At 39.6% G+C, this 24531-nt stretch overlaps 1 protein-coding gene across 7 annotated transcripts in view; it reads right to left on the reverse strand.

Moving 5' to 3' along the window:
- LOC149314870 (syntaxin-binding protein 6) overlaps positions 1-24531 on the reverse strand; it is a 156480-nt gene that overhangs the window by 30978 nt on the left and 100971 nt on the right. For all 7 annotated transcript variants that reach the window (XM_089522030.1, XM_089522032.1, XM_089522034.1 and 4 more), the window contains 2 exons: positions 6498-6628; positions 3863-4028 (listed from right to left, as the gene is read on the reverse strand). In XM_089522030.1, coding sequence (XP_089378156.1) covers positions 3863-4028; positions 6498-6628 — 297 coding nt within the window. The remainder of the gene's footprint in view (positions 1-3862; positions 4029-6497; positions 6629-24531) is intronic.

Genomic DNA, 24531 nt, shown 5'->3' on the forward strand with positions numbered 1-24531 from the left:
TGACTCTTATGCTAAAACTTGTTCCAAATAGGAACAAATCTTTTCTGCTCTCATTTGGGGTGGAAGCTGGCTGGATTGGGGCCATGCATCTGTTTGCTGCAGCCTCATTCCAGTGAAAATGGGGTGGCTCCAAGCCACGCCATCTGGGATGTCGGTTTCACCCTTATGTTAACTTGTTAACTTGTATTTTGACAGTTTAACACTTTTTTGTAAAGCAAAGCATTAATGTATTTGAAGCTTTACTTTGAATATTTGAAATGTGGAACATCTGGAGAGTCAATACAACTTAGAACACAGTACATAAGATAGCAATAGGAATAGCAGCTTCATGTATATACCGCTTCATACTGCCTAAGCAGTCTCTAAGCCAATGATTCTCAACCTTCCTAATGCCACAACCCCTTTTTGGCCAGATGCCCCATCCCTTATTCCAGCCGGTAGCCTTCCCGATTTGTTGTGGGGCCAGGAAGGGGAGGGACATACAGCCACCTATAAGCTCCAGTTGCCTGTGCGGCCAGAAGTCTTGCCTCTTCTTCTGGCCAGCGGCCTCCCTGACTGTTATGAGGCCAGAAAGGGGCAGGACTTCCAGCCCCCTATGAGCCCCAGCGGCATTTGCAGCCAGAAGCCCTGTCCTCTTTTCCAGCCAGTGGCCTCCCTAATTGGTTGGGAGGCCGGGAAGGGACAAGACTTCTTGCCATGGCTTTGCAGCAGTGGTGGCAGGCCAAAGGGGGCCTGGCAGCCCTGGAGGAGGCAGAGGAGAAGTGGCGACCCAAACTGGGCAACCCCTGTGAAAGGATCGTTCAACCCCCAAAGGGGTCGCAACCCACAGGTTGAGAACTGCTATTCTAAGCGGTTTACAATAAGAGTATTGAAAAGGACAAGAGAGAATATTAGGGAAGTGTAAAACTTGTGGGATTCACATAGTTCATGTTAGTATGTAGAGAGATCTTGTAGCATCTTTAAGACTAACTGAAAGAAAGAAGTTGGCAGCATGAGCTTTCGTACACTAAAGTCCTCAGATGCAAGGTGCTACAAGATCTACATATTGATTCTACAGAATAACATGGCTATATCTTTGCATAGTTCATGTTAGTTTACATTCCAATAGTAGTGCAAGAGAAACTGAAAAGTTATAGAAGATTCTAATTCCAGAAAAATGCCATTAAGGAGTAGCTTCACAACATATGTGAACATTGTTTTCCATAAATAAATAATTTATTTTTTAACATATTATATGAGTTTATTAATATAAACACTTTACCTTACAAGCCAACAAATTAATCACATGCTATCTCAAAAGTGTTCTCAGCTATTAACTAACCCCTCATATATAGACATCATAATTCCCCTATTTATTTATTTTTACCCCTCCCCCCATCTTAGGAATAGTTCTTTCTTTTTATATTTTTCCCTCCCATGTGGAAAATCATTTTAACCTTTTATTTAACAATTTCATACCCTTTCTCCTCCTCAACAACCTCAGTCATTATTTTCCAATTAGTAATCCAAACTTGTTCTTTCAATCAACCAAAATAAATTCTCCCCTTTTCCATTATAAAATCAAACATCATATATTATGATATATGTTGCTTCCACTTTTCTTTATGCTTCTATCCATATGCAATTACTGCATGTGCTGCTATAATTAAGTGTTTAAGTAAATATTCCTCCTTCTTCTGTAATCCTATACAGTTGCCCCTCGTAACTTGTGGATCTGAGATCCGCGAATTTGATTATGCGCGGAGGAGCAACCTCCATCATTTCTCATTGTGCACATGCCCGGGGGTGCACTCTATTCAAGTCTATGAGGCTTGAATACGTGCAAGCCTCTGTTTTCATGGGGGGGGGGGTCTGGAATGGATCCCCAGTGCAAATGGAGGGCCAACTATACTCCTAACATTACCAATTATACAGCTTTCTTTATTTAATTGATTTTCCCCCTATTATGTTATGAATTTTTTGTTCTATTCCCTTCCAAAATATTTGTACTCTGCAACACGGATTTTTTATACACGGATTCAAACATCCATGGTTTGAAAATGTTAAAAAAAAGTATAATTTTCAAGTATCAAACCTTGATTTTCCATTTTTTATAAGGGACACCATTTTGCTATGTCATTATATTTAATGGGACTTGAGCATCCACGGATTTTGTTATCCACAGGGGATCTTGGAACCAAACCCCAGCTTATAACAAGGGTCCACTGTATGTTCTTTTACTTCCACACCCATCTCAATGATCAGGTGATACATTTTTGTGAATATATGATATCTGCTGTGGTGTTCTATACCATCTACCTATTACTTTCATCTGTTGTTCTTTAACCTTACTATTTTTAGTATTTTTAGTTTCTTGTATCCAACAAATAAATTTTTGAAGCTCCAGAATGGTTCTGTCCATGAAAGAGTAGTCACCCTTCAGTATATATCTATATAAGCTCTACTGCATTAAACCCTATGGTAGATGGAGTATATTATGCTCGTTAGTAGTTACTGAGGGATCCAAACTGGCAAACTGGTAACTTAGTTCAAAAGTGGCAAATATGTAGTGCTCCAATAGCTGGATTGCAACTCTCAGCTTCCAACATCTCTGGCTATGCTAGCTAGAGCACTGATGACAGCTGCAGTCCAATAACACCTTGAGGGCTACACATTTCAGGCCCCTGACTTAGTACTATTAATGAGTCTCTCCTAGTTATTTTATTTTATTTCTATCCCAAGGCAGCTCACAAAATGATTAAAAACCAGATACCATAAAATCACAGCAAGGTATATTACTTATACAGAATTACAAATATCATATTCAAACAACTACACTGATAACAATTCAACCACTTAAAAGCACACCAGGAAAACAACATAAAACCACAACTTCATCATCTCTCTATTTTAAACCCCCCTCTCTAAATCAGCTGCCAATAGATTGCTTGAATTAAAAAAAAAGGTCTTTGTCTCTATCTCCATGATTTTAGGGATACATATTAAAAGATTTTTGAACAGAAAGAGTTAAAAACAAAATATCATTTCTGTGAACAAAAATGTCTATGAATAATCATACTGATAATAACAGTATCAGAACTTTCAAATGTGAAAATGGAATACATTTAATGCAGCTGCCCATACAGGAAGATCATGAGAATACAACAGAGCTAATATTCTAAATTAAAAGACTACAGCAACCATTTCAGTGAGTCAAAAAGATTAAAAATCTAACTGCAAGGAATTTTACTGGAAATGACAATGAATATGGTCAGTTCAAACCTTTGAAACACTTCACAGAAATATCTGTAAATTTGAAACAGCAACATGCAAACTTAAACTCACACGCTCTGCTGGCATCAATAAATGCTGGTACATCAAGAAAGGTGTTTGGGAATAATAAAGAAGTGTACAAAGGGAAGTGGATACTGTTCAACAACAGCCAGTCTAATTTAGTTCTTTTAAAGAAATATTGGCAAAATCAATGTTTGCTAAATAGGAAAGAGGGAAATCACCACAGAAAGGAATTAAATTTGCAGTCTTCTAAATCAATATCTGGAAGTAGTAAGACACATGCTGGAGGCAGTATTCTTGTGCACTAAAGCACAACAAATTAAAAATAGGAAAACAGTGATTATATAGGAAACATTTCTTCTAAAGTAAGTAATAACTTTCATCATGTGGTGGTAGGGAACTAGAATGATGAAAAATCAGAGTTCAAGGCCCACCTAATAGCCTTATTTAGATCAAATTTGGTCACTTCACTCAAGCTGCTATGGTATAATATTATCCATACCCAGATAAACTGGCACAGCCATAACAATTTTTAGGCAAATAGATGAGTTGAAATATGTTGAGCTATTGAACTGAAAAGCACACATACCTCCAATTATTTTAGACTGGCAATTAATAAACTCTGGCTTTTTGTCTGTAAGGTACCGTTGACAGGTGTGATGTAGAATTTGGAAGAACATACATTTTTCAGAGGCTGTGCTTGCTACCCATTGGTCAAAAGCATTTTCAAATAGTAAATCAAATTCTGGGGAATCCTAGAAAGAAAAATATTAGTATTACTATAAATATAATTAAACCATATAAAGCTACATTTGCTACTTTACATTTCCACTGTATAAACTGAGGAATTGCAATTAAAAATCTTGCCAATTTTTAAATATTTATTTTATTCCATATTGTAATATAGAATATTATAAATAGCTATAATATAGTTATATAATAATTATAATACATATATTTATACTATAATGAATACTATCAATAGCATAACGATACTCACAGTGTGGATCTTGTAGCACCTTTGAGACTAACTGAAAGAAAGAAGCTGGTAGCATGAGCATTTGTAGACTTGAGCCTACTTCCTCAGACCTGTGCACCTCAGGAAGTAGGCTCAAGTCTACAAAAACTCATACTGTACTACCAGGTTCTTTGTAGTCTCAAAGGTGCTACAAAATCCCTTTGCATACATTTTCCAGGCTAAGATCGCTATGTGTTTGAATTCTATACTTATAGTAGTATGCAAAAAGATCCTGCTTTCCTTTGGGCTGGTCTGTTTCGCCCCTAATTAAAAGAAAGAAACTGGTAGCCTGAGCTTTTGCAGACTTCTAGCCTTTGAAAGCTCATACTACCTGCTTCTTTCAACTAATCTCAATGGTGCTACAAGATCCCTTTGCATACTGATTTTCCAGAATAACATGGCTATGTCTTTGAACTCTATACTTAAAACAGATATAGATCTGGTGGCACAGTGGTTAAATGCCTGTACTGCAGCCACTCACTCACAAACCATACATTTTTGCAAGTTCAATACCAGCGAAAGGGCTCGAGCTCGACTCAGGCTTGCATCCTTCTGAGGTCGCTAAAATGAGTATCCAGCTTGCTGGGGGCAATTAGTGCACTGATAAGTGGTATAGAAATGTACCTGCTATTATAATTGCAATTATAAAACAGGGAGATCACATTTGGGTGGAGGCCAACTTTTCTCTCATGTAATATGGGAACTATATAGTACAATTTAATCAATGGGATTTTCATAATTGTTGATTCACCCTTTAACAGGTCTACTCTTTTGGGGAGTAATCAACAATGTTCAGGCTACTGAATTAATCTGGATCTCAAGGACCTTGTGTCAAGTCATGACACCATACTCTTTTAGCTAACACTCTTGGTGAGCACTTCTGGAAAACAGAGGGAAAGGGGTCCTTCCTGTGCCTCTAAGACTATGGTCCAAAACACACTGCAGAAATAATCCAGTTTGAGACTGCTTTAATTGCCCTGGCTCAGTGCTAGGGGATTTTGGAAACTAGTTTTATGAGACATTTAACCTTCCCTGTCAGAGAGCTTTGCTGCCATAATAAACCAAAATTCCCAGGATTCCCTAACACTGAGCCAGGGCAATTAAATGGTCCATTGCCAGACAGTTAAAGTGGTCACAAACTGAATTATTTTTGCAGTGTGTTTTAGACCAATGTTTCTCAAACTAGACTTGTCAGATATACAACTCCTTAAATACTTCGTATAGTGCCTGAAGATCATGCAAACTGCAGACCAGTGTTCAATAACTGGAACCACTATGATAGGATGTCACCAGTACGTGTTACTATGTACTTTGGGAAGCATGCTGAGTGCCACAGCATGAATGAAAAGAGCTGGAATTTGCAGAAATATGCTTGTTTACTTAACTTTTGTGCCACAATAAGAACATTTTGTGCCTTCACCCTGTTTTTTATCTTGGGGTAACAAAGCCAATTAAAGCCACTGCAATTCCAAGATGTAACACAGAAAATGTGGAAACTTCCAAGGGGATTGGATGAACATTTATGCAAGGCACTGTACCTATAAAATACTATTGGAGAGGTAAAGATAACAATGTTGTAATAAAACAAGTAACTAAAAATATGCAGCAAGTTATTAAATATTACTTTTTAATGATTAAACACCACACTGAGAATACAAAGAAAAGGGAAAAAATGCTGATTTTAAAAATTACAACTTTCCACAATGGAAGATTAAACTTGCTTTTTTTTATAATGGTTATGCTGCTGGCAGTTCTGCTTAGTGTACAAACATTCATGCAAGAATATAACTGTAACACTGGGAAAAACAGTATCACCCATAATTATAAGAGGATTCTGGTAAGGAAGTTAGCAGCAGCAAAAGACAGGAAAGCCAACAAGAGATAGGGAAGTTCACTACTGCAGAATGGGGCAACCAACTACTTCCCAAATATAGCAAAAACAGAAAGACAGAAATATGGGGAAATCTAAAAAGATTTAGAAATGAAATTGCTTTAGAAAGGAAATATCTGCAGTGGGTTCCTGAGATCCTGAAGAACTTCTGTTAGCTCTTAAAATCATGCACACCAATCAATTTGATTTTAATTTTTTAAAGCATCAGGAAAACAAAGGGCAAAGGTAACTGATTCGAATGTGAGAATTCTAAGTATTACAGAGAAGAACAAAAATCAAGACTAAATGAGAAGCACCAGGGAACAATATACTCACCCGATGAGGGTCTATACCGTTAACTTGACGAAGCTGTTCTAACATCCACTGTGACCTTCGTACAAAAGATGTAGAACCTTCAAACTGCTTGACTTTTGTAATAGATGCCTGTGTAGGTTTCTTGTTCGTCACTGTCCACAAATACAAAGAAGACTGTGTATAAGCATACAAATAGGTTCTGAAACTGCACTAATACTTATGGGATGACAAAGTGGCTCAATATAAACTAATTTAATGAGTGGAAGGTAGTAGAAAAAAGAGATTAACAGCGTGGTAATCACAGTGTATTTTAGGCAACTAGAAAATGAAATAAACATATCTTTGGCCAAACATACACAAGAATAATTATTTTATTTTAAACATTTTTGTATCATTCTTTTTCCTTATATTATAAGTTATCATTACATAAATATAATAAAACAAAAAAGTAAAACCCTTAATAATTAAAAAAATACACAAGTTGAAATGCTTGATTGAAGAAAAACATATCAGACCGGCATCCAAATGATAGCAATATGGTTTCCAGATAAGCCTCTTCAAGAGTAGGCATTCCATAATTGAGGTACCACTGCCAAAAAGCCAATTTCCTTGCTTTGATAAAGGCACTTGCCAAGATCATTGGCAGACAGTTCTACCAACCACAGACTGCACCTGGACAGGTCAATCAAAATAACATGGGTCTGAAGCTGTTTGGGGCATTAAAAGTACGCATGAGTACTTAAAGTGAGTCTGGAACTGAGAAGATAGTTGCAGCTTGTCAAAATATGCATAAAGGTATAAACCTGTCTGTTTATGGGGTGGCCAATTCAAGCTTCTCCAATGCCTTCATGCATAGCCTATGCATAATACATGGCATTAATACAACCAGAAGACAACCAGTATATAGATCATAGACCATCCGTGATAACAAGCAGCTGGTGAATCAGCTGGAACTGGCAAAAGGTATTCTGTGATACCAACACAATAACGCCAAATCTAGAAGTACCCCCAACTGTATGTTAACTCTTTCTTTCAAAACAGGAGAAATAATAACAGTTATTCACCTACTGTATCTATATATTTTCAATTTTCTGATTACAGTTTCCTAGCACTCATCCAGCAATTTACCTCATTCAGGAACAAATTCATTATTTATCAGCTACATATACAGCTGGTCTTTACTCCAAGTATACATGGCTCTTCTTTCCCTTCCCCCATTTCATCCTTGTAATAACCTTATGATATAGGCTAGGATGAAAGTGTGTGACTGATCAGTGAGTGTCATGGCTGACAGAGGACCTGAACCTTGATCTATCAATTCCTGGTCTAAGTTTCTAATCACTACATCATTACATTATCATAGTCTTCCCTGTAGTGAACTCTTTCTGATAGTCCTACTTCAGATCCCTGAATGACATCACATAAAGGCTTTATAGGCCCGAACAGACAGGCCAAAATAAAGCTGCTTTGGGTTACTCTAGAGGTATGCTGTTTCAATGCTGTATGCATCCTAAGAGGCCAGAAGCCACTCCAAAGCCATGCTTCAGTCCTAAGGATTGGAGCGCAGCTTTGGTGCAGCTTCTGGCTTCTTAAGATGTGTCTGTCATTTAAACTGCATACCTCCAAAACAACCCAAAGCAGCTTTATTTTGGCCTGTCTGTTCAGGCCCATAGATACACAATTAAGGAACCTAGTGCAACCCATACCATAACTCAAGCATACTGTAGCATCCTTTAGATTAGTGCTTCTCATGCAATTTGATGTGAGGAACCAGAATCCCCCCCCCCCCCCCCATGTAACAGAGGCTAGTACCCGATTCATACTTATTGGCTTTCTTTCCTGGAAATTTGGCAGGCTGTGAGCCAATGGCTCACAAACCAGTAATGACTCATAGTGACCACTTGAACAGTACTGCTTTCTGTCACACACAGGGTCATTTTAAAAACTGAACAATGCCCATTCTTGGAAAGAGAATATGGTATCCTGTTTTATAAGCTCTTCTAGGGGGCAGGAGAGAATTTAGAATATTGCACTTTTGAAAATTTAATGTCTGGGTTATTCTAAACATTTTCAATTTATTATTTCAGGAAGCCAGCTTAGGTTCCATCTTGGGAGAAACATGCCATATAAATAAAGTAAATAAAAACAAACAAAAAGTAAGTAAAAGTGAAAGAGTGTTTGTTGATTAATTGCATTTGTATGTCTGTATTATCTAGATAGCTAAATAAGATACAAAAATCCTATCAAAAGACTGGTATCATAAATATTATTTAAAGTCTTACATCAGCCAGATTTTTAAACACACTGAAAAAGTTCTATTCTTTGATCAAAGTATGCTAATTAAGGCAATTTAAATGCAGGTCAGTAATAAGGCACTGAGTAATCATCATCTTACTGCTTCAACATCAATCAGATAAGAAGGACTGAGTCTATATTAATTATCTGGTAGAACAAAAAAAGTTTATGTATATTAGAAGCTTGCTTCAGATTTGTATCTTTTTTAAAAACATAAACAGAACATCTCAGTCAGAATTAAAGATTGCAATCTCACTTGAAGTTTTTGTCCCATTAATGTGGTATATCTCATTACTTATACAACTGTATTATATACTATCTATGTTTGGCAACAGTGAACAGCCACCCATAATTTGATATTCAAGTTATCTTTATATGGCATTAATTAAGAAAAATTAAAAGACAGGCAAGACTGAGACCTGTACAGACTGGGCGGAGTCAGGGCATCGCATCTGGATGATGCACACCCTGATTCTGCCCCCAGGGCACCATGACACCGTGACTCCACATGACTCCACACAGTGCATGGCACCATGAAGCCCCTCTAGCGCTGCATTCATACAACACAGCACTGAAGGAGCACCATATAGCCGTGTCACTACACATGTAGTCCTCTGGACCACATTACTACAGCACTCTCTAAGTGATTTACAAACTGTATGCCAATTGGGCCCCAACAAGCTAGGTACACATTTTACTGACGTACAAAAGGATGGAAGGCTTAGTCAACCTTGGAGCCCTGGGATCTAACTCATTGTGGCTGCAGTACTGGCATTTAACCACTGTGCCGCCAGAGCTCCTTCTTACCAATGGTAATTTCTACCTGGGAATGAAGGCTGATCTTAAAATTGTAACCACAGTATTTGGAAGAACTTCAGATACCTATTTTGATTTAGAAATTTCTGTATGGATTTTAAAGGAATTAACAACTCATCTCATTTCAAATCAGATATTAATTCTCCTTTTAAAAACAACAACAATGAAGCGTTGCAAGTATGTTACACAAGTCCATATTTAAGACCGAGAGATAACTTTAATCTTTACAGTTTATACAGAAATGGAAAGACATGAATAAGACAGTGGCACACAAATATAATATTAAATATAAGATAACAGAACATATAAAATTAGTATGTTTGGAGACTAGTAAAAGGAAAGTTCTATTGGTAATATAGGCGAAGTACAGACCACCCAAAAAGGGCGGCCTGCTGGTGGCCTAATTTCCTTTGGAGGGAAGCTGCAGCCACCAAACAGTGCGGCTTCCCTCTGGAGGAAAAAGTACCCAAGAAATTGTTACATCCGTGACGTCATAATGGTGGCGCCTGTCTACACGGGACGCCGCCATTGTAGCACCACCAGTACATGCTAGGGTTAGGGACCGTGTGGTTACTGCATGGTCCCTAAACCTAGTTCCGCCACCGCCACACCACAAAGGACCTGTCTGTCCCGGGTCACAGAGATTAAGTCAGGTGAGGTAGTAATAAGTAGTTAATGTGTGTATGTGTTTTGTGTCTATTGTTTACTATATTGTGTTTTAATTATGTGTTTGTCAAATAAAACCTAAGTAATAACAACAACAACAACAAAATTATGGATTTATGGAAGTATTTTTGGTGCAAAGGCTGAAATATGCCCATTGGGATTTTGACTTTCTTCCTTTGAACAACGGATTCCTTCAATCATAAATTATCATACTCCTCCCCCCAATCTTTCATCTGTTTCAAATTACATTTGCCAAACAGCTTGGGTATACTGCATGAGAAAGTCAAGATGAAAGCTCCTTGAGGATACAGGACAAGTTATGTGGTTTCTTGGATCCAGGCCAACCTACATGTTCAAATACAAAGACTGTTGAAAATCAACGGCTAGCAAAGTCAAACTTTAAAATCGTTTTGATAATCAGAAATCTTTTGACAAATGGCTTGATTGCTTCTCTAGAAAAGACGCCTATGTATTTATAAACTGCTGAGGGCATCAAGATGTGAACTGATGCACAGAATAAAAGTGTTTGATGTCTCAAAGCTGTTATAAAAAGGCAATGATTACTACAATTGTTTACATTTTAGCTGCCAAAAGACTTTTAGGTTGAACTGTGAAATCATGACAATTTCCCCACAATCTTCATGCATCTACCCCCACCCCCCTTTATTTTAGTCATGGGTGAAAACAACAACTAAGACTGTTTCGTATACATGAAAAACTGCAATACAGCCACCATGGTAACACCATTTCCCTACTTGTCTGGTTAAATAAGAGACCTAGAGTTGTGTAATGGTTTGATAACTCTGGAGACAAGGGTTTGAATCACCACTCTGCCATAGATATCCACTGGGTAACCATGGGCATGCCACACTCTCTCATCCTCAGAGGTAATACATCTTGACAAGAAAACCCCTGATAGGTTTGCCTTAAAGTTTCCATGAGTTTGAAATGACTTGAAGACACACAACAACACAGGCTAAACACATGATAATCATTTCCCCCACCCTTCTTTAAGCATTCTGTATTATGAATTTTACTGTGGCATGCCATTATTGTATGACAGCAGTCATTCCCCATAGAAGAAAAATGGGATTTAACTTAAATAATTAAATAAATAAAATTATTATGTAAGAGCAAATCATTAGGCATCAATCTCCTGTTGAGAGCTTTAATCTTGACATTCTGGCAGCAAACCTAATTTTAATTTTAAATATCACTAGTTGCATCTGCAATGAAAAGTCACAGTGTGCTATTTTGATGTCCACTGTTTCAGTAATGTAGCCATGCTTCTCACTGATAATCGATTTCAATTCTCTTACCTAGCTTCCTTTCCATCTATCTTGGTCACCCTTCTGGAGCTACCAGGCATCCTAAGACCTCATTGGGATATTTTGGCGTTGTCATATATTTATTTCTACAGTCTTCGCCCCCACTTTGCCCAATACTGGGACTCAAAATGGTTTGCAAAAATAAACAGATGAAGATAGAAGTTCACATCACTAAAAACATACAAAGGTAAAATATAATCAAAGTATTAATAGAATTAAATGTAAAACATAAAAGCACATCTCCTTAAAAACAAGAAATATAGAAAATACTACACATTGTTAAAAGCTTTTTAACAATCTCTTTAACAATCAGTTTTGAAACAAACAAACAAACAAAATCTTTGCTTGCCACTTGTTGCAGTGCTACTCAAAACACTAGTCCCTGGACCACTGCTAGTTCCTGAGCCACTGACTGCCGGTCCCTGGGAAGTTTGTAGGAAACTCACAAAAATTTGTAGCCAGTGAGGTGAAAATATGGTGCCTGTCCCTGGCACAAAAGAATAAAATAATGGCCAGTCCCCTACATCAGAAAGTCTGATAAGTATTGACTTGGAGGACACCATAGAGGAAACTAGTCTAGCTTCCCTAGGAAGTTTGTTTAAGTGCATAATAGCAGCCACCAAAAAGACCCTTTACTGTGTTCAAACACCTTTAATATTTATGGCAAATAGATTTTATTTGGTTTTGTTTTATTTCTGCAATTTAGGGATGTGAATCTTTGCTAATTTTGTACTTGCAAGAGTGAACAAATAATTTCTAATTTCGGTTTGTTGTTTATTTTTTGCACTATTGGGAGATGGGATGCAAATTTTCAAACATTTCATTTTTTTGGTAAAAAATTACACAAATTCAATATTTTTGCACAGTCTTTGGTGAAAAATGCACAAAAATATCTATTTCACAAAACACAAAGGTCTTTGCACAAGCATATTTGTTTTGGCAAAAGTCCTGATATACAAAAAGCTGAGGAAAACAAAACAAAACAAACACTACCCTTTTGCAGTGGTGCACCATTTTCTTTATGGGTGCCCTGATGTGTTGAGAAACATTTTCTTCTCAAGAATGAGAAGTATTCTTTACATCCTAACTGCAAATGCTGGGTCTTCCTGCAGTCTACTGATATCTCCTTCAGAGATGCCCTTCCAGCTTCAGCACAATACCATTCACGTCTGATATTTAATCTTATGCATGTTCCTTAAACTCAGAAATTCAGTATTTAAAAAAGTTCACTTTTTCCACCTTCCAAAGATGGGCTGCTCAGATCCAAAAAGCAATATTTTTTCTGGAAACTCTCAGGGAAAAAACCTCACATGCTGATGGGATTGCTGACATTCAAATTCCCAAGCTCTACACAGTGGATCCTTCATAATGGTGGGCTAGTGATCTGTGGATTTGACCACTTGTGAAGTGCCACATCACATATTATTCAATGGTCCTACAGTACTTCGTTTTTTGCTATCTGTGGGTGTGTGTGTGTGTGTGTACAGAATCCCCACAGATGGGAAGAGTCCCTGTGTGAAGCAATTAAGATTGCCTTATACTATGGAGATCAGCATTTGCAGATCTTCAAATTCTAGTACAGTATGTCATTGCTCAACGTCTAATTTCTTTCTGATATGCTTCAGAGGTCTTTTAAGTGCTTCTGAAATGCAACACAAAGTCAGAGATAGAGGCTTTCCTTATCTTGCATCTTTTGCATATGTAAGTATTAAAGAAAGGATCAGATACACATAGGCTACTAAGGCCGTCCCAAATGTGTGAATCTCTTACTGTGCCTGCTAGCAAATTTCAGAAACCCTAAGAAAAATTTATCACACACTGTCACTAATTAGAGTTAGAGGGGAAACTCTGAGTCTTATTCTGTTCTTTTCCAGTAACGTTCACAGTTTACACTAGAAATACATAGCAAATAATATAACAAATACAATGACAGAAATTATACAGTGAAACCCTAACCCATTATAAAAACTAATAAACGGTTCCTTAAAACTAATAAACCCTAAGTTAGATCCAATGTTGTACCACATCTAGCATCACCTTAGGTATGAAGAAAAGGCTCAAATACTTGTTATTTTGAACTGTTGCATGCAAATGGAACCTCTGCTATTGAACCACAGCTTCTCATGAGGTAACTGTGAAACTATAGAGTTTATCACACTCTTTACCTTCCACTCTGCTCCTGTCAAGTAAACGTCACCGATCTGCAATGGGAGCCTTCTGGTCGGATTGTGGATGGCGCAACGCTTCCATTTTCATCATGGAAGTGTTATTGTAAGTGTTTAAAGAAGGGCCCTTTTAAAAACACTTACGATAACGCTTTCATGATGAAAACAGAAGCGTCGCGCCATCCACGATCCTACCAGGAGGCTCCTGTCGCAGATTGGTGACATTTACGCGATGGGAGCAGAGCAGAAGGTAAGGAGTGTGATAAATTCCTATGTATACTGCTTTGACCTTTTCTTTGGAGAAAAGGAGGAAAGTGATATATAAATTTAAGGTAGTGAGAAGTACAATTGGAAAAAAATAATTAAAAAACTTATATAATATGGTAAAAGGACATTAATCTCAACAAAATTTACCTGCAACAATGGAAAGGGTTTTGTTAATGCTCAGAATCTATTTGGCCTAGGAAAACTTTCCCCAAAGTGTCAAATTAAAGACAGCTACACATTCTACAGCAGCTCATTTACCAAGATACACATAAGCTACATTATAAAATAATTCTCAGAGAAATTTGACACATGGAACAATTGACTGGGTATTCTTATTACAGAGGTGTCCCCTAGATATTTTGGGCTGCAACTCCCTGTGGCCCTAGCCAGCATAGCCAATAGCAGAGAATGCTGGTAGATGCAGTCCAACATTATCTGGAGGGCATATAATTCATGCATGTCATTACTGAAGACATGAGTTTGTTGTTATTGTTACATGCCTTCAAGTTGATTCCAACGTATGACAATCCTATCATATGTTTTTTTTTGGCAAGATTTATTTGAAAGAAATTTGCTACTGTCTTTATCACAAGCCCAAAACAGATTTGCCAAAGACACGGTTTCCAGCCACGTTTGGAGCATAACGTTTAGTTGATGTGCACAGCTGGAAACCACGCTGAGGCCACGTCTTCATGGAAGAACCAAGCCAAAAAGAAGGGGATAAGGGCCTTGAGTCGACCGGGCAAAACAAGCAGATAGAGCTCCCTCCTGCCCCAATCACTCCCCATTTGGCACAGGATAGTAGTGACCAGATGCTGGGGTCCTGAGGATGGCTGCCATGGTGGGCCACAACTGACCACCATCAAGAAGCACTTCTTTTGCACTGGGTTTGGGCTGCCTTAGGTGGCTGCAGCGCAACTTCAGCCAAATCTAGGGTGTGTATGGCCGAGATCTTCTCCTTCTGCTGGCCCAGTTCAGGACTGTGGCAGCATCCTGTATTGGGGCTGAACGTGTACTGTTAATACTGCCCCAGTGTGAACGACCCTAGAGTGGCTGCACACCACTCCTTCTGGGCCATCTGTTTTGGCCCTTAGACTGATAGAAAGTGACTTGCCTAGTTAGTTTCCATGGCTGAGTAGCAATTTGAACCCTGGTCTCCCAGAGTCCTATTCTTAACACTCAAACTAGAAAACAAAACAAAACAAGAAGAAGAAGAAGAAGAAGAAGAAGAAGAAGAAGAAGAAGAAAACAAACAAAAAGATACACTGAAAAGTCTCTCTGAAAACCAGTTGGTCAACAATGAAGAATTCAGTTAAATCTTCAAAAATTGCATTGTCATATATTACATAGCAGAAATTTTTGACACAACAGTCAGTTATGTGAAGCTCAACTAAATGTAGTGATATGTGGAATGCAGCCTCATTTCTTACTGGTTGGGACTTCCTGGATGGTGTTTTTTAATCTACATGGAACTCTTCAGAATGCAGGGAGGAAGGGAAGGGGGCAGTTTGGCCAAGAAATATTCAGAATTTAACTAATGCTACAGATCGGTAGTTCTTAACTCCTTCTTCACCATGAACCCCCCTTTAAATATTTTTCTTGCTATGGGCCAGCCAGACTTAGCTCAATATTTAAACTCTAAAGTTCATCAAATATTAAAGTTGCTCATTAAGGAATTGCTTAAACAAAAAGACTGATCTACATCAAATGAAAGATGAAGGTAGGCCAGCAATTCCCAAAGGTGAGTTCTGAGATGCTGCTGGACTTCAATTCCCAGGAGCCCAACTCAATGTGCTAATAATTACAGACTGTGGGACTTGCAGTCCATCAATATCTTGAAACTCGGTTTGGGGAATCATGTGGAGATTCAGCATTGCCCAAGGGCTAATATCTGCAGATTAAACTGTCATTCAAGACACAGCCCACTTGGAAAGCTGGCAACTTTAACACCTTTACATAAACAAACAAACAAAAATAAGCACTGGTAGACAGTAAATTCAGAAAGTTGCTCTCCACAGTAGAATCTGCAAACTTTCATAACACAATCCACACTTTGGGAAACTCCTACTGCACCAAAGCACAGAGTATACTTGTTTACAAAGCACTGCCTTGAAATACACAAGAAATATTCCTGAAACAATCACACCAAGGCTGCAATCCTATGCGCACTTACTAAGGAGTAAGTTCCAGTGAATTCTGTGGAACTTCCTTCCGAGTCAACAGGTATTAAGTAGGTAGGTTTTACCACACTTTGTTTCCTGCAGTAACTGTGGTAAGCCACAATCATAGTCTATCAACTAAGCCTGAACCTCTGGATGCAGAAGACAAATACAGACATCCATGCAATAACCCACTATACCAGTGATTCCCAAAGTGGGTGGTAGGCCCTCCTGGGGTGGTAGAAGGTTCTGGGGTGGTAGTGAGGAGAAAATGGGGTAGTAGCAATAGCAATAGCAAGTACATTTCGATACCGCTTATCAGTGCACTTAAGCACTCCCTAAGCAGTTTACAAAGTGTAAGCTGGGTACTCGTTTTAGCGACCTCAGAAGGATGCAAGCCTGAGTTGAGCTTGAGCCCTTTTGCTGGTATTGAACTCGCAACCTTATGGTTTGTGAGTGAGTGGCTGCAGTACAAGTATTTAACCACTATGCCACCAGGGCTCCTGGTGTAGGGGGGCAGTGAGGGAGAAAAGGGGTGACAGGGGAGCATCAGTCAAAGAACTTATCGCACAGGGCTCCAGACAGGGATGAGAATGGGACAAAAGGAGCCTGGCAGGGAACGGAACGAGTGGGGGATGCATTTTACAAGGAAGTCCCTCACTCCTTCTGTTCCCCTCTCTTCCACTCCCAAGCTCTCCTCAGAGGGGTAGATTTTTGAGAACTGTTCTAAACAGTTCTCAAAAAATCGCTCCCTCTGGAATGGATGGGAATGGGACAGAATGGAACGAGTGAGGGACTTCAGTGTATGGTAAAATGCGTCACTCACTCATCCTCCACTCGTTCCTGGCTCCTTCCGTTCCATTCCCATCCCTGCCTGGAGAATGTGGTTCAATAAAATTCAAAGTATTGGTGTGTAAGAAAGACAAGGAGAACCAGTGGCCTTCAAGACCATGGTGGGAATGAGGATTGCATGAAACATCTTTTCAAGGTCCTCAAAGAACTACTACAAAGCCTCACTGATCATTTTGTGTGATGCTATCTCCCACTGTTTGCCTGCCCATGTGCGCTCACTCCTTTACCGGTGTCTTTCACTAGTAGTGGCAACTGGAAAACTCTCATGAGGCTTGGGCACAGAGCATCATTTCTATGGCTGGGAGCAGCACCATTTTGGGACAGACTGGAGCAGAGATAGAGCATACGGTGCCAGGGAAGAAGTGGCAAAAAGGAGCTTTCAAATTTGGGATCCTGCTTAAGCTTTATGAGCTTTGCTGGGACTTGGCTAGCAGGTTGGAGTTGCACTGCTGCTCTTACTTTCTTTCATCAGACAGGCTAAGAGTTTAACAGAAGAAATAATGTATGTGGGAGAGTAGACACTTGAACCTGTATAGGATAGACATGTCTTCTGCTCTGAGAACATTTCTAAAGAGTGAGATATAAATACAAATGAGGATGATGATGATGATGTTTCTGGGGAAGGAGAAACTGTGCTCAATTATTGGAAAATGAAGTTCACCACGGAGAAATGTAAGGTACTGTACTTAGGGCAGAAAAATGAAATGCACAGATACAGGATGGGGGACACCTGGCTGAACGAAACTACGTGTGAAAGGGGTCTAGGAGTCCAAGTAAGCCACAAGTTGAACATGAGTCAACAATGTGATGCGGCAGCTAAAAAGGCCAATGGAATTTTAGGCTGCATCAATAAAAGTATAGAGTCTAGATCAAGAGAAGTAATAGTGCCACTCTATTCTGCTTTGGTCAGGCCTCACCTGGAATATTGTGTCCAGTTCTGGGCACCACAATTCAAAAAAGACATTGAGAAACTGGAGCGTGTTCAACGGAGGGTGACTATAATGGTGAAGGGTCTGGAAACCCTGCCCTATGAGGAACAACATAGACAGCTGGGGATGTTTAGCCTGGAGAAGGGAAGGTTAAGAGGTGATATGATAGCCCTGTTTAAATATTTGAAGGGATGTCATATTGAGGAGGGAGCAAGCTTGTTTTCTGCTGCGCCAGACAACAGGACCCGGAATAATGGACGCAAGCTACGTGGAGTCTCCTTCTTTGGAGGTCTTTAAGCAGAGCCTGGATGGCCATCTGTCGGGGATGCTTTGATTGAGATTTCCTGCATGGCAGGGGGTTGGACTGGATGGCCCTTGTGGTCTCTTCCAACTCTATGATTCTATGAAAGAGTCCTTTGTTTTGTCTTGGAGCAGCTCCTGTAGTTAAAATTTTTCTCTTGCCGGACCATACCACTTTCCAGTCCAGTACATGTGGCCTCTGTAACCCCCTACATTGAGAGTCCCTCCTCTCTAGGGAGAAGCTTCTCCCTTGCACATGGTCACCCTGGGAGCAGCAGCTGAGCAGCGGGCTGAGCAACAACCAAGAGGCCTTTTGTCCACACTGGCCTTTGCTGGCATGGGTGATGGACTTCTTGGCAGCTTCTTAACCAGCTGTTCAGTTGCTACTCTCAGGATGACAGAGTGTAAAGGGAGCAGCGACTGAGCAGCTGAGAAACAGCGACCAAGAAGACTCTCTCCTGTGCTATCCTTTGCTGCAACACCAGCACTAGCAAGAAGCTTCTCAGTCACTGCTCAGCCAGCTTGTCGGTTGCTGCTCCCAAGGTGATTTGGTGCAATGGGACAAATGACTGTTTGGAATTTGCAGGTGAACAGTAGACCTCCTTTCAAAAAATATACCTGGATGTGTGTGCTAGGGGTATCACCCAAGCGGAAAGGGGGCAGTCTGGGGACCACTGCACTATACTTTATCCTGCACTCAATTGAACCCTGAAACCCTGTCATGATCCCCAGATCTCTTGTGGGAAGGAGGAAGTCTGTGTCGTGTCTTAGATTGTAAGCATGAAGGCAGGGAACTGTCTAATTAAATGATTTTATGTACAGTGCTGTGTAAATTTACAGCGCTATATAAATAAAGCTTAATAATAATAATAATAATAATAATAATAATAATAAGTCCCTGACTCCCTGCTTCTAAAATAATCTGGGTGGCTCCAGAGCTCCAGAGGGTGCTGCCCATTTAACCCTTTCTTGGCATAGTTATCCAAAAATAAAGCCTACACTGGAATATGGATCCAAAGAATGACAACAACCTTTGTATCTACTGCTCACAATTTGATGCCCCCCTCAAAATATTCCCATTCTTCCAGACCAGTTGTCCCCAAACTGTGCCCTTTAAGAAATTTTGGCTTGGGTCCAACCTATCAACAGAATTGCCTCCTTCCATACAATCCACCCTGTGCTCTCAGGTCCTCTGGGAAAAATTTACTACAGCCTATAAAGACCAGGTTGGCTGCAGTTACACAGATGACCTTTTCTTCAACAGCTCCCAGATTATGGAATGGCCTGTTGGAGGAGATCCATCACATTATCATCTTGGACAGCTTTAAAAAGGTTGTCAAGATGGATTGCTTCTGGCAGGCCTTTCTTGAATAGCAAACCCGACCACCATCCAACTGACCATCACACTGAATGACCTGTAACCCCATTGGCTGGTCTCTGATTATTTTAATGGATTATTTTAATGTTTAAATGTGTTTAATTGATGTTTTAGGGGAAGAAGGGAATAATTAGGATTATTGTACTGTATGGATTCAGCTCCCAGAAGCCTCAGCTATGTTGGCCAATAGTCTGGGATTCTGGAGATGAAGTCCAAAATCCCTTAAAGAGCACAGTTTGGGGACCAATGTTGTAGACTATACTAGGGCTGCCATATTATTTAGTTACTAGTTTTAAAAATTGTACCAGTGTAATTGTATTTTAACATTATAGTCTGTTCAACACTCTTTTAATATTTTTTGTGTATTGTGTTTTTATTTGTACCTGTTTAAATCATATTATGAGCTGCCTTGGGACACAGTTTTGGAGAAATCAGATAAACAAAACAAAATTCTACCCAGATTCTAGGTCTGAATTCCCTTCCTATGGCCTACAATCAGTTGGCCTACAAGAAGTACCAATCTTCTCTCATTTCTTGCCTGCTTGTTCTCCCACTTTCTTCCTTCATCTCTTGTTGTCCATTTTTCTCTCCCTTTGAAGGGAGGGGGGGAGTGAGAACTTGGGGATTTCACCACTTTCACATCCATGTCGCCATTCTTACTCTACATGTACCTTTGTGGCTGATAGCAAAGGAAACTGGAATCCATGTAGATCTAACAAACTATTACCAACATTTATTTCTACCCACTCCCACTGCCTGTGTGTGTATGTGCTTGCATCTGTAAGGGATGATTTCCCTCTAGGTTTAGATCTGATTTGGGGACTTTAAAATAAAGCATGGCTTCTTCTGTTCCCTTCCACTGTCTTGTTTTTATTTCCTCTGTGCATTTGGGCATTTCTTCTGTATAACTTACTAATTTGATTATCTGTGCTTGGAAAACCTAATTTAATGAACAAATTTTGGAAGACCCAAATAACTAAATGTTAGTGTAAACTAAGAAGAACGAAATGCCTCTGGAGGACAAAACAGAACTGGTGTGGGACAGCTTCACTCAGCTGGGTAATTCAATTTAAAAACATAGCATACTTATTTTTCCTTGAAGTCCAAGGCGCATTACAGAGTGCCGAAAAGCGGCGCTCTGCCTGCGCCATCATTAGCTGCGCCGAGAAGCCCCAGCGGCCAAACTGCGAGGCTTCCCGGTGCAGCTAAAAAGAAGCGCCAAAATGGCGCTTGTCTATGCGTGGCGTCATATGAGCTGCGCAACGTGTGGACGCAGCGCGTCCGCTACATAAAGATGGCGGCCCCCATGTGGAACAGGCGCTGCCATTTTGTACGGACTCGGTCCGTACTAGGGTTAGGGGTGTCCGGAAGTGACGTCCCTTTCTAACCCTAGTACGGACTGAGTCCGTACTATTATGCCCGTCTGTAACGGGCCCTAGACTTGTTCATAAAAGGAGGGGAGCGAGCATAAGTCCAACCGGAAAAGTTGGGCCAATCAGTCAAAAGCACTGGAGACCCCCCCCCCCACCACCAACAACAACAAAATGAAATATATTTCTAGTATTAGAGGAAGTATTGTATAGGTTTCTGCTGAACACAGAGGAGAATTGTGTTCCATTTTCTGCTCTTTCTGCTTTCACAAATTTTACCAAGCTTCTTGAGGGCAGAAATGTGTTATCTTATACTTTGTAAAGCATCATCATTTTATTTATTTATTTACGGTATTTATATCCCGCCCTTCAGCCCTAATGGCTCTCAGAGTGGCTTACAATTATTATGATTTAAATTAGATGGTTCCCTGCCCTCAGGCTTACAATCTAAAAAGACACGACACAAAAGGAGAAGGGAATGGTGGTGGGGAAGGGGATCAGGTCGAGCTGTTCTTCTCTCCCTCTGAGGCAGATGACCAAGGCAGATGAACTGGAGGGAGGGCTCTGCTTCTTAATAGAGGCCAGGCCTGATGGCGTTGGGCCTGTCCTCTCATGATATTCAGGTTGCTACATAATCAGCAATAATAGATCCTGAATAACCACTCTTTCTTTCTAAACTAAAGACATTGGCAGACTATTTGGTTTCTTGTTTTATAAAAAGTCACAAGTATGCTTTTTTTTTATCAATTATATTAATATCCCATTTCCCCTCCAATGAGTTCAATGGGGCTGAAATCTCAGAGTGAGAAGTTGCTTACCCAGCAACCCTGGGAACAAGGGTTGACTAAGACATGGCAATCTCACTCTGTGGCAGGAGGTATTCATGAATAAGTCTGGAAATTTAAGTCAAAAATTGACCCCAAAAAACTAGGTCGACTTATCCACAGGTCAATGTAAATGCTGTACTTTTATCAAAAAAGGAAGCATGCCCTGGTAAAAGGTGAAAGCTTAATCTCTTTTCGGAGCACCAAAAAGAAGCATCAACCCCCTCTACTATTCCATCCATCCAGCCTTTAGGGTGAGCATAAAGAGTTATGCTTGTCAACATTTTTAAAGATCTTTAATATATTTTTCTTTGCTTCATCCTTTACATCCTTTGTTACATGCGGCTAAGATTTACACTTGACTTATTCACTGGTCACATCAAAATCCATAATTTTGGCCCTAAAACCTGTCCTTGACTTATACATGAAGTCGACATAGTTGAGTATAGATGGTATATTTTATAAGAGGAGAATCACTGTTTTTTCTGTGATAAATGGCAAAAAAGTGACAAGCAGATTTTTACATATGTAATAAAAAATGAAACTAAACAACAACAACAACAACAACTAATGAAACTGAAATTCCACACATTCTTAAAACTTAGACCACACAAAACACTTTGGCAATGTAATGGATGTAAAATCAAACTTGGCAGCATTTGTGAATCCTTAATTCTACAAAACATCTACTATATATTGCAAGAATAATTAAATTTAACCACAAGTTGTATCTTCATATTCTTGATCATGCACAAACATAACAGTGGCTGCTATTTAATGAAAGTGTAGGGTGTGAGGAGGACAGAAGTAAAAAAAACAGCAAGGTGGGGTGCACAGAGGAAATTCCATTTTACCGATACAACAGAAACAGACAGTACTGCCAAAACAACACTTTAACATTTTTCCTTTCCCACATCCCTTCTCAGCAGTACAGCTGAAAACAAGCAATCCCATTAATCTTTGTCTTCTCTGGCACACTATAGCTTTTCTGTTATCTACATGTCAGGTTTTAATTCCCACATTCACAGCCTTCAAGATAAAGTACATGAGAACAAATTTATAATCTTCAAGACATGCGTTCTTTCTGCACATGCTACAAGCTGTGTCATTTGAGCCAGAGCTTCTCTGTATTTCCAGTAATGTTTAATGCTTTTCCAAAGTAAAGGGAAAAAGCAACACTCTCTTATCTTTATCAAACAGGAAGTTAAAAATAGTACACATTCCCCAAAAGGTCAATGTAAAAGAATAGTTTCAATTTATGTTACTATCTAAAAGCTATCATGCTAAAACATGATTGCAATCTATGGTCACTTATCATGAATACATGTAAGGCATAAGAGAAAATGCTCTTTTAATGCAGCCATATGCACCTGAAATGTCTGCAGTGGCCAATTATAGTCGAAATTATTATATATACTAGAATCAGGACTTCTTGCTATAAGAAGTAGAAACTGTGAAATAGGATGTCTCAAAGCTGAACAGAGAATATAAGAATAGGCCTGATGGATCAGATCACCTATTCTGACACCCAGAGATCTATGAGCTGCCCCAAAGCAAAACTTGAAGACAACACCCACTTTCCAGCAACTGGCATTCAACATTACAGTGGAGCCTTCATACTGGTGCACCAGCAATCTGCTAATTTGACCCCCTCACCCCGCAGATTGCCACACCCCATATTAGTCAATGCATGCAGACATGCTAACCAATATACACACACACACTACCACCAGTGAATAGTATGGGGTGTGACAGTCTACGTGCAGATCATCCATGGTTTTTTTGCCAATGGGGTGGGGGAGCCCTGGAACCAAACTCCCATGGATGGGAAGGGTCCACTGTATACTGCTTCTGTACAGCCAACAAAGAGTTTGTATAATTTCTTTTTTCTGACTAAAGCCTCCTGGTCCCGAATCCCCAAACTTCCTGTGGAATTGTGGGACTTTTAGTCCAAAAAGTAACCTTTCCTGGCTCTAAACGAACATACCTAATAAACAGTCATATACATATTCTTTAAGCTCCCCCCCCTTAAACTCTCTGTATAGCAATGGCATCCCTTCAGCTGTTGTTCAAAGGCATTCCTTGCTATTGGTTTCACTAAGGCTGATGGAAGTTGTAATTTAATGAAATCAGGAAGATTGTGCTATTCCCAACCCAGGTTTAATAAATCCAAGTTAGAAAACATCACTATACCATGAAAACCTTAAATATGCAATGAATGAAGAAGTACTTTCTTTAGTTTGTTCTGAATTTACAGAATCTGGGTTTCTTCTATTTGCATTCTCATCACTGTGTCTACAGTGGTGGTTAGTTTCTGTCAGGTACTAGATAGCTGGGTTTCTTCCCTTAAAGCAGTGGTTCCCAACCTGTGGGTCAGTATCCCTTTGGGGGTCGAATGACCCTTTCATGGGGGTCGCCTAAGACCATTGGAAAACACCTATTTAATTAAAGTTATGAAGTAGCAATGAAAATAATTTCATGGGTTTGGGTCACCACAACATGAGGAACTGTATTAAGGGGTCGCGGCATTAGGAAGGTTGGGAACCACTGCCTTAAAGTGAACAAAATTTGGCTACCAGTTCTGAGGAATAGCAAAATAAGGACTCAGCAAGTGCAAATAGGAAACCATTCAGAGTAAGGGGCTTTCCCAGCAGATAATGATCACCAATTAGCAGACACTAATCCTCTTTTGTAATAGCCTCCCAG

This window comes from Sceloporus occidentalis, unplaced genomic scaffold (assembly GCF_023333645.1).
Source record: "Sceloporus occidentalis isolate IW3139 unplaced genomic scaffold, rSceOcc1.0.p SCAF_4, whole genome shotgun sequence".
Lineage (NCBI taxonomy): Eukaryota > Metazoa > Chordata > Lepidosauria > Squamata > Phrynosomatidae > Sceloporus > Sceloporus occidentalis.